The sequence below is a fragment of the Humulus lupulus genome, chromosome 2 (assembly GCF_963169125.1).
Source record: "Humulus lupulus chromosome 2, drHumLupu1.1, whole genome shotgun sequence".
NCBI classification, from domain to species: Eukaryota; Viridiplantae; Streptophyta; class Magnoliopsida; order Rosales; family Cannabaceae; genus Humulus; species Humulus lupulus.
In genome coordinates, this window is record NC_084794.1 from 4,794,059 (window position 1) to 4,804,538 (window position 10,480).

The 10,480-nt window shown below is 34.0% G+C and overlaps 1 protein-coding gene and 1 pseudogene across 1 annotated transcript; both read right to left on the reverse strand.

Annotated features, from left to right (window-relative positions):
• Positions 1-984: 984 nt before the first annotated feature.
• LOC133816993 (long chain base biosynthesis protein 2a) lies at positions 985-4,925 on the reverse strand. Its single transcript, XM_062249365.1, has 11 exons — positions 4,734-4,925; positions 4,567-4,655; positions 4,342-4,487; positions 4,133-4,257; positions 3,934-4,027; positions 3,167-3,330; positions 2,597-2,758; positions 2,099-2,225; positions 1,790-1,956; positions 1,605-1,712; positions 985-1,486 (listed from the first exon to the last, which is right to left on the reverse strand). The coding sequence occupies exons 1-11, from the start codon at positions 4,923-4,925 to the stop codon at positions 1,391-1,393; spliced, it is 1,470 nt and encodes a 489-aa protein (XP_062105349.1). The 3' UTR covers positions 985-1,390.
• On the reverse strand, positions 4,821-9,577 carry LOC133816994 (long chain base biosynthesis protein 2a-like; annotated as a pseudogene).
• Between the last annotated feature and the right edge of the window lie 903 nt (positions 9,578-10,480).

Consider the following 10,480-nt stretch of genomic DNA (forward strand, 5'->3'; position numbering starts at 1 on the left):
CTTATTTTAATTATTTATTTTATTTTATTTAAGTTTAAGTCTTTACAAACTACAATTAAATATATGAATATTCCGTTAAAGTTAACATTAAAAAATAAAAACCATTAAAATAAAAAAAATTTAGTTATTTACACACTTATCGTTATATATCTATATAATTAGTTGATTATGATAAGTTAGCTAATGTAAATTTTTAAAACCTTCTTAACTTTCATTAAAAAAAAATTATCAACTTAATTTGAAGTATGAATTTTTATTTTTATTTTTTTCTTAAAAAATAGTAGATGATATAGAAGACTTCTCATTTAATTTATTTCCCTATTTTTTTTATGGTAATTGTTACAAATAACAAACTGATACTGCATTTGAAATTCAAATATGAAAAGATTAGCATAAAAATGAAGGGGGTAGCAGAGTGTACATTGTCCTTTATCTCAAGACTTAGTCAATATTAAATTAAATATTATACTTAACCATTTTTATAATGGAAAAGCTAAGAGAACTTTGTACAATAAATATATATGCTTGGCCTGTTGTGAAATGATGTATTAATTGCTGTTCTGACCAACAAATTGTTACCGTCTGCTGAAGCTTTATTTATTTATACTTATTGCATTTTAATTTTGTGTAAAAAATATATTTTATATATATAAATAACAGAAAATTTTGGGAGATCGTGCCTTTCTCAAGTTTATTTAAGAAATTTAATCATAAAAATTTTAGAGTCACGTTCAATTTTGCTTAGTATCAGCCGACACAATCCTAAACTTCAGAAACAAAGAAGAGAGGAATATATTGGTCAAATATCCAACTTAGCTGTGCTCCTTTCATTCGCAATTACACTACAAAATTTAGATCATTATAAATCAATGTCTACTACCAGTACATAGATTTATGTATACATTTAAGTACAATTCAAGAAATTGTATTGCCAACAACAAATGGAACTAATAAAATTAAAACTATGAATTTCATGGTTCCAAATAGAAAAAAGAAAATTGTTGAAGATGTATCATCAAGACAAGAGTTACAAGATTATTATTCCCCATGGGAAAGACTACCTGGAAGAATAGCATAAAATATGGTTTGCTCAAGCTTAAAGGTTACACCTGTACAAAATTATTAAATAGGAGACAAAATTCAATAACTGAAGCCACAAAACCAATCCCACTTTAAGACACACGAGTGTCTCAATCCCACTCCACTCGTGTGTGTTTCAATACTACTGAGAGGCCATTTTAGAGGCTCACATAATAAGATGTTAAAAGCAAAGCAGGCACAGATGAAACCTAAGTTATCAAAGTAACAGCTTGATTTTTTTACAAACCTCTCCCCTCTTTTGTGGCTTGAACTAGGAGACTTAAATATTTTTCTTTTTCTTTTTCTTTTCTCAGTCACGCTTCTTCAAGTCTGCATCTGGCAATTGTTTATTTGGTTCGGCAGGGAAGTATTTAATGCCCACGAGATCACCAACTCGGCTAATCACCTGTTCATATCAACAGAATTGAAACATGCATTGAGCAAAGAAATGTTTGGAGGAACAGAACTGGTAGTAAGGTATAAATGATTTCGAGTCAAACTATTAAAAATCAGCAGCCTGTTACCTCCAAGGCTTTGAGTAGGTCTTCCCTGGAATGAGATGCGGAAATGCATATTCGTGCCCTTGCCAACAGAAGAGGGGTCGCTGGAAATGCTACTGTTACAACAGCAACCTGTAGTGGAATGATTTAGTGTCAAATATATATGTAGGAGAATTGACAGAGTGCAGTGATCAGGGAAATGGACTCACATTCTGGCGGAGGCATTCACGTGAGAAGGCAGGGATTTTGGCTGGGTTGTAAAGCATAATTGGCATAACTGGAGAATCATTATCCCCCAGGACTTCAAAACCCATTTTTTGCAGTTCTGACCTGAAGAAGTTACTGTTTTCCCGAATTCGTGCAAGTTTCTGGGCTCCTGAAAGGGAGCAACAGCTCCATAAAGTTTTGGTCATATTTGAGCAGCAGTTGAGCTTCAAACAAGCTCCAAAGATCAAACTGTGCAGCAAATATTATCAAGTAGGGGGAAAAAAAATCAAAATAACAAACAGAGTCCATACCTCTACTAGTGCCATCCTCTCCAAGGATGACCTTAATGGCAGACATTATTTGTTCTCCGGCCGGTGGAGAAATTGAAGTTGCGTACAGATGAGCAGGACAAGTGTACTTCAAATATTGAATAAGCTCCTGAACAAAATCCAAAGCACTTAATATGCAAATCAGAGTTCATCCAAGTTTCATGGCTCTGAGTTTGATCAAATTCATTCAAGAGGAGAAGAATGCTTGTTAAGTACATGTTGGGCTAAAATAAATCTAGTGCTGTATTCCTTATTTATGAATTGAATTACTACTTGCCACGTAAAGAATTTGGCTAAATTACTCTAGACACTGTTTGATAGATCATTTATTATCCCTAATGAATGCTCCTCAACAGATGGAAATTTCTTGAATAATGGAAAAACTAAAGAGAACAAAAATCAAGTACAATTCAACATTAAGTGTACCTATAGTAAGGTAAAACTATACAATATCTAAATATACAAGACCGAAAAGCAAACCTTGGATCCTGCAATATAGCCACCACACGATCCAAATGATTTTGTAAAAGTTCCCATCATGACATCTACGTCAGCTGGATCCACACCCAAGAGCTCACAAACACCTCTTCCAGACTTCCCTACTGCTCCAATACTGTGGGCCTCATCCAAGTACGTATATGCCTAGGATACAAAAAAACGAATACTGAGATGCAGTAGTTTAAAAAGTTGGGAAAATAACACATTCTTAATAGAAGTGAATATAATAGTATCAGCAAACCTGATATGATATTTATATATATATCAAGTATTAGGCTCTTAATATGAAGAAAATTTACCATAAGAAGTCTTAAAACTATTTCTATAGGAATTAATGTGCACACATCATAAGAAAATCCATGTTAACCATGAAAAGCATGAACTCTTAAGTTATTCATCAATTAAGAGCACATGAGAGTTCATTTTAGCAAACTCTTCCTAAAATATTTAGAAAAATGAGAAGAAACTGAGAATATATCAAATATTTAATATACCAAAAACTTCATAGGATATTCAATATATAATTTATGAAGTGTACAATGCGGGCACAACCTTATATTTTTTGCAAATTGCTATTATCTCAGGAAGTTTGCAAAGCTCTCCTTCCATGCTATATATCCCCTCCACAATAACCAATATCTTTTTCCATGGTCTGCCAGTCCTAGGTTGTCCCTCCGCTATTTGTTCCTTCAAAACTTCCTCTAAGTGAGCAGGTGCTATAAGCAAGATAAGAAGGAAAATTATAAGAGAACAAAATTCTATTTAGATGAACTAAAATAGTAAACTATAAGTTGATGCTATACAATACCAAAATCATAGGGCCCATTTAGCACACCTTGTTAAACATCCTATTTTATATTGCTTTAATGCAAACATTGTCTTTTATTTGGTGAAAATCTTGCATTGTATAGCTTAACTTGATGCTTAGAAATACACAAATGCTAAAGGGCACCACACTAATACAAGTGAGGGTTCCACGTGCCAATTTAATATGGTGGGGTTCGCCTATTTTAGTGTGTGGTGCTCAATAACAATAGTTTAGCAGCAAATACACCAAAATTTAAGTGGCATTGCATGCTATAAGACTATATTATGTTATAATCTCTGCATTCTCAATTATCATTTACTCTCATGAATTGCTAGCATCATCTTTTCACTCTCTTCATTTTCTCAATTTTCCCAATTATATTCATCATCGCCCTTCTCATTGTCTATTAGACAATATTAGTTTTTACGTCTCATCTAATACATTTACAATAATACAAATAATTTCATGCAATACAATACAATACATTATAAATATGGCCTTGTAGACTTACTATTGTGTTGGAAAACGCGAACTGTAGCTCCAGATCCTCGTGCACCATTAATGATTGAACTATGGTTCAATGAATCGCTAATGATCAAGCTTCCCTGTGAATTAAAACAATGAAAAATATATGAAAGGACACATAAAACCATGAATGACCAAGATTAAGATAAAATTTAATAAGAATAATGTGATAAAACCAAACAAACCTTCCTCATTAGGACTGGAAGAATAGCAGAATTGGTGACATAACCCATTCCAAAAACAATTGCAGCTGGTTTTCCTACAAAATCAGCAACACACTTCTCCAATTCGACGTGTAATCTCATTGTGCCTGATTGATGGTTCAGTTCTCTCATCATAAACCAAATAATAAATTCAATTTCGAATCACAAAACAGAAAATCTCAAATACTCACCACCATCGACTCGACTGCTACAGGTACTCGGAGAATACTTCTTCAAAGACTCAATCACACGAGGGGTACAGTACTCATCCGAAGCCGCAAAACCAAGGTAATTGTACGATCCCAAGTTCAGGCATTTAGTCGTCTTTGAGGTTCGTCTGCAAAAGGAACAATGAGTTTAGATACATACATATATAACATAGATACAAATACAAAAGGTTTGAATACAATGTTTACTTGAGCGTCTTGTTATTGTCCTCGGAGAATCGCTCAACCACATCGAACCAAGCATCCGGAGCACTAGCTATAGGTCGACCGAAACAGTCCTGAGATAGAAAAGATGAGATTTCCATAGTCGCAATAGCATATACATATACATATACGTATAATGAAGGGAAGGGTACCTGAATACGAAGATAGAGACGGCGAGTGTAGAAATCTTCGAGTCCCAAGCAAAGAGGTGCATAACCATGGAGATTATTAGCGGACGACCAATCGATGAGTTTGCGGAAGAAATCCCTGATTTGGCCGAAGAAGAAGAGGAGACCATAGCTGAAGTAGGTTGATAAAGCAGTCAGATATGGAATTGCAATCATTTTGAGCTAATCGACCCAGATCTACGAAGCCTTTTCCAGATCCCAACCCCAACCCGGATCGAACCAGAGAAAGAGAGAGAACCTTCGAACTTTTAAACCAAAGAGATGTTATGTTATGTCTCTCTCTCTCTCTTTCCTCTTTCTCGCCCCACTTGTTGGACTATTCGTCCCCGGCCTCCCGCGACCCTTGTTTGGCCGGACCATGATAAACGTTATTTTAAAATTATTTTCATTTCACGAAAATGTCGTTTTTTATTTTTAAATTTATTGCCTGGCTTAAAATGTCGTTTTTAATTTGTCAAGATTAAGGTTCAATTATGCCACAAAAATACTGTTTATTTAATTAATTACATATTGATTTTTCTTTTCATTTTTGGAGGGAGTAGAAAAAATAAATCATTGTAGCCAACAAACGACAATAAGTTTCGATTAAACAATATGTCGTTTATTGAGAAATGTGTCGTTTTTGTTATCTCGTTTTTTGTAAATATGCCATCTACCTTATTTAGCATTCAATTTAAATTTTTAAAAAAATGTGTTTTAACAAAATTCAAATTTAGACCCTTAATTATGAATAATACTTGTGTGATACTCTAAAACTATAGCTCAAATATGATAAACAAATTTTTCAATATAATCAAATTAACTTCAGTTATAAGTAATTAACTAAGTATCACAATGTATTGTTCCAAATGTAGCTTCTTCCTACTATCTGACCGTTCCAGCTTTGGGGATCTCGTCGTCACTGCTGGTGGTCCATGAGTTTGTTCCTCGTTGTCAGCTGGACATCTTCACAGGGGGAGCTGCTGGAGGTGGTCGTAGGCGTCGGGGGACTGGGCGTGCTTCGTGGTCGTCTGCAGGGAATTTGTATTGCAACAACAAATGGCAACTTTAAGACAAATGAAAATTGATTCAAAAATTAAAAAGCAAAATTGTTGATTTGAGAGTTTATACCTGCAAAACTCAAACACAGCAAGACAAAGAAACTACCAAGAAACTTGGTTGAGACAAAACAACAAGCACAGAGTAATCAAAGGTAAAAAAAAGAGATAGAAAGACCAAGATACTTGGTTGAGACAAAACAACAAGCACGGAGTAATCAAAGGTAAAAAAAGAGATAGAAAGACCAAGATACTTGGTTCGGTATCTATCAATGTGATTGACCCTACATCGTCCAATCCACTATGTCAAAATGTGAATACCCTCTTGAATCTCTCACTAGATTAAAGCTTACTCTCTCAAGTTCTCACTCACAAGTATATAAGGCAATTATATGAATCGGTAACCTTAGGTTGCTCGGGTCTAAGTCTATATATAGAGTAGACGAGAAGCGTTGAACCAAGTCTTGAACCGCCTAGCCACCAAGCAGCAGACTTCAAGAATAGGATAGCGAGTTAGTTATTGGCTGGAATAAGATTTACACTTCACAATTGAAGATGTACCATCAAGGGTTACAAGATTATTATCCCCTGTAAAAAAAAAAGACTACCGAGACGAATAGCATAAAATATGGTTTGCTCAAGCTTAAAGGCTACATCTGCACAAAAATTATTAAAAATAGAAGCCAAAATTCAATAAATGAAGACACAAAAACAAATCCCACCTATGTCGCACAAGTGTCTCAATCCCACTCCACTAGTGCGTGTTTCAATAGTACTGAGAGGCCATTTTAGAGGCTCACATAATAAGATGTTAAAAAGCAAGGCAGCTAGGCACAGATGAAACCTCTCCCCTCTTTTGTGGCTTGAACAAGGAGGCTTTAAAGCTTTTTCTTTCTCTTTCTCAGTTAAACTTCTTTGAGTCTTCATCTAGCAATTGTTTATTTGGTTCAGAAGGGAAGTATTTAATGCCCACGAGATCACCAACTTGGCTAATCACCTGTTCATATTCACAGAATTGAGGCAAGCATTGAACAAAAAATGTTTTGAGGAACAACACTCAACACTGGTAGTTGGTATAAAGTCAAACGATTCTAAATTAGCAGCCTGTTACCTCCAAGGCTTTGAGTAAGTCTTCCCTAAAATGAGAAGCGGAAATGCATATTCATGCCCTTGCCAACAGAAGATTGGTCGCTGGAAATGCTACTGTTACAACAGCAACTTGTAGTGGAATGATTTAGTGTCAAATATATGTGTTATAGGAGAATTGAAAAAGAGCAGCGATCCTGGAAATGGACACACATTCTGGCGGAGGCATTCACGTGAGAAGGTGGGGATTTTGGCTGGGTTGTAAAGCATAATAGGCATAACTGGAGAATCATTATCCCCCAGGACCTCAAAACCCATTTTTTGGAGTTCTGACCTGAAGAAGTTACTGTTTTCCCGAATTCATGCAAGTTTCTGGGCTCCTGAAAGGGAGCAACAGCTTTATAAAGATTTGGTCATATTTGAGCAGCAGTTGAGCTTCATTCAAGCTCCAAGTTTAGACCATACAGCTAATATAATACCAAAATATACAAGACGAAGAAAAGTCAAACCTTGGATCCTGCAATATAACCACCACACGATCCAAATGATTTGGTAAAAGTTCCTATCATGACATTTACATCAGCTGGATCCACATCCAAGAGTTCACAAACTCCTCTTCCAAACTTCCCTACTGCTTCAAGACTGTGGGCCTCATCCAAGTATGTATAAGCCTAGGATACAAGATAACAAATATTAAGATGCAGTAGTTTAAAAATTTGATAAAGTAACACATGTTTAGTAGAAGTGAATATAATAGATTCAGCGAACCTGAAATGAGTAAATATATATATATATATATTAAGTATTAGGCTCTCAATAAGAAGAAATTTCACCCATAAGAAGTCTTAAAACTATTTCTGAAGGAATTAATGTGCATACATCATAAGAAAATCCATGTTAACCATGAAAAGCATGAATTCTTAAGTTATTCATCAAATTAAGCACATGATAGTTTATTTTAGCAAACTCCGTTCCTAAAGTATTTAGAAAAATAAGAAGAAACTGAGAATATATCAGATATTCAATAGACCAAAAACTTCATAGCATATTCAATATATAATTTATGAAGTCTACAATGCGGACATAACCTTATATTTTTTGCAAATAGCTATTATCTCAGGAAGTTCACAGAGCTCCCCTTCCATGCTATGTATCCCCTCCACAATAACCATTATCTTTTTCCATGGTCTGCCAGTCCTAGGTTGTCCCTCCGCTATTTGTTCCTTCAAAACATCTTCCAAGCGAGCAGGTGCTGTCAGCAATATAGGAAGGAAAATTATGCGTGAACCAAATTCTCTCTTTAAATGAGCACAACATCGTTAAGACAAAGTTTGATGCTATACAATACTTAAATCTTAGGGCCTGTTCAGCACACCCTATTAAACATCCTATTTTTTATTCTTTTAAATACGAACATTGTATTTTATTTGGAGGAAATACTGAATTGTAGAACTTCATTGGCAGAAATAAAATGATGATGATGATTTATCATTGTCCTTTTTTTACTCATTCTCTACTTTTTATGTCTCTTATAATACATTTACAACAGAACATTGTATCATATGGTTTTGTAGACTTACTATTGTGTTGGAAAACGCGAACTGTAGCTCCAGATCCTCGTGCACCATTAATGATAGACTTATGGTTTAATGAATCGCTGATAATCAAGCTTCCCTGTGATTTAAAACAATAAAAAATAAAATAAAGGATGTATGAAACCATGAATGACCAAGATTAAGATAAAAAGTAATGAGAATGATGTGATAAACCAAACAAACCTTCCCCATGAGGACTGGAAGAATAGCAGAATTGGTGATTTAACCCATTCAAAAAACAATTGCAGCTGGTTTTCCTACAAAATCAGCAACACTTTTTTCCAAAACGACGTGCAATCTCATTGTGCCTGATTGATTGTTCAGTTTTATCATCATAAACCAAATACTTAATTTAATTTCAAATCACAAAACAGAAAATCTCAAATACTCACCACCATCGACTCCACTGCTACAGGTACTTGGAGAATACTTCTTCAAAGACTCAATCATACGAGGGGTACAGTACTCACCAGAAGCCGCAAAGCCAAGGCAATTGTACGATCCCAAGTTCAGGCATTTAGTCGCCTTTGAGGTTCGTCTATAAAGGGAACAATGAGTGAGTTTAGATACATACACAGATACGTAGATATGAGTACAAAAGGTTTGAATACAATGTTTTACTTGAGCGTCTTGTTATTGTCCTCGGAGAATCGCTCAACCACATCGAACCAAGCATCGGGAGCACTCGCTATAGGTCGACCGAAACAGTCCTGAGTGTGTCAAAAAGAAGAGACTAGAATATGAGATTGCCATAGTCGCAATAGCATATGCATATACATATACATATATATATATACATGGATGTAATGAAGGGAAAGGTACCTGAATACGAAGATAGAGACGGCGAGTGTAGAAATCTTCGAGTCCCAAGCAAAGAGGTGCATAACCATGGAGTAGCGGAAGACCAATCGATGAGTTTGCGGAAGAAATTCCTAATTTGGACGAAGAAGAAGAGGAGGCCATAGCTCAAGTAGGTTGATAAAGCAGTTAGATAGAGAATTGCAATCATTATGATGAGCTAATCCCAGAGAGAGATAGAGCAGAGGCCTTCGAACTTTTAATTTTTCAAACCAAAGAGATGTTATATTATTAGAGAGAGATATTGGTAGCTTAAATAACCAAATTTGTTCAAAATTTATACTTAATAACTAAATTTTTTTTAGTCATAATAATATATAAATCTACAATTTTAATTTTAGTGCAATAGTCATCATCATTAGCTGCGCATTAAGTATCTCTTAAATTTATCTATTAAAGTGTAATTTTATAAATAGTTTATCATTATCGCCATTAAAATCTCTAAATTCATTGGATACTATCAAAATTATTTTAAATTTTAAAAATTCAAAAGATTATTAGAAGGTAATTCATAAAAAAAATATATACAAATTTGAAACAATCAAATTAAAATTAAAACTCAAAATCATCACAAAATTCATTTTATTAATTAGTTTTTAATAATTTTGCAGATTTTTTAAAATTTATAATGATTTTTATAATATTTAAATAAATTAAATAATTTAGTCTAAAATCATCCCAAAATCAATATGTATCACGTGGATACTTAACGCGCAGTGCATGGTGAGTATTAATGATTGTACCAAAATTATAGATTTAGGTAGTATCACAAAAAAAAAATTGGATATTAAAGTTTAACTTTTGAAAAGATTTGAGTATTATCGCCGCCAATTAGACTAATAAAAATGTGACACGTGTATACGGTGAGTACTAACGGATACACTAAAATTATAAATTTAGGTATTATTAACACCAAAAAAAATTTGTGTATTAAAGTACAATTTTTGAAAAAATTTAAATATTATCGCCGCCAATATCCCTGTAATATTATTATTTTTCCTGAAAATGTCATTTTCATTTCGTTTAAATTAAGGTTTAATCATGCCCAAAAAGCAAATTACTATTTAGTTAATTTATTTAATGTCGTTTAGAATATATTATTGGGGCCAATAAACGACAATAAGCTTGGATGAAT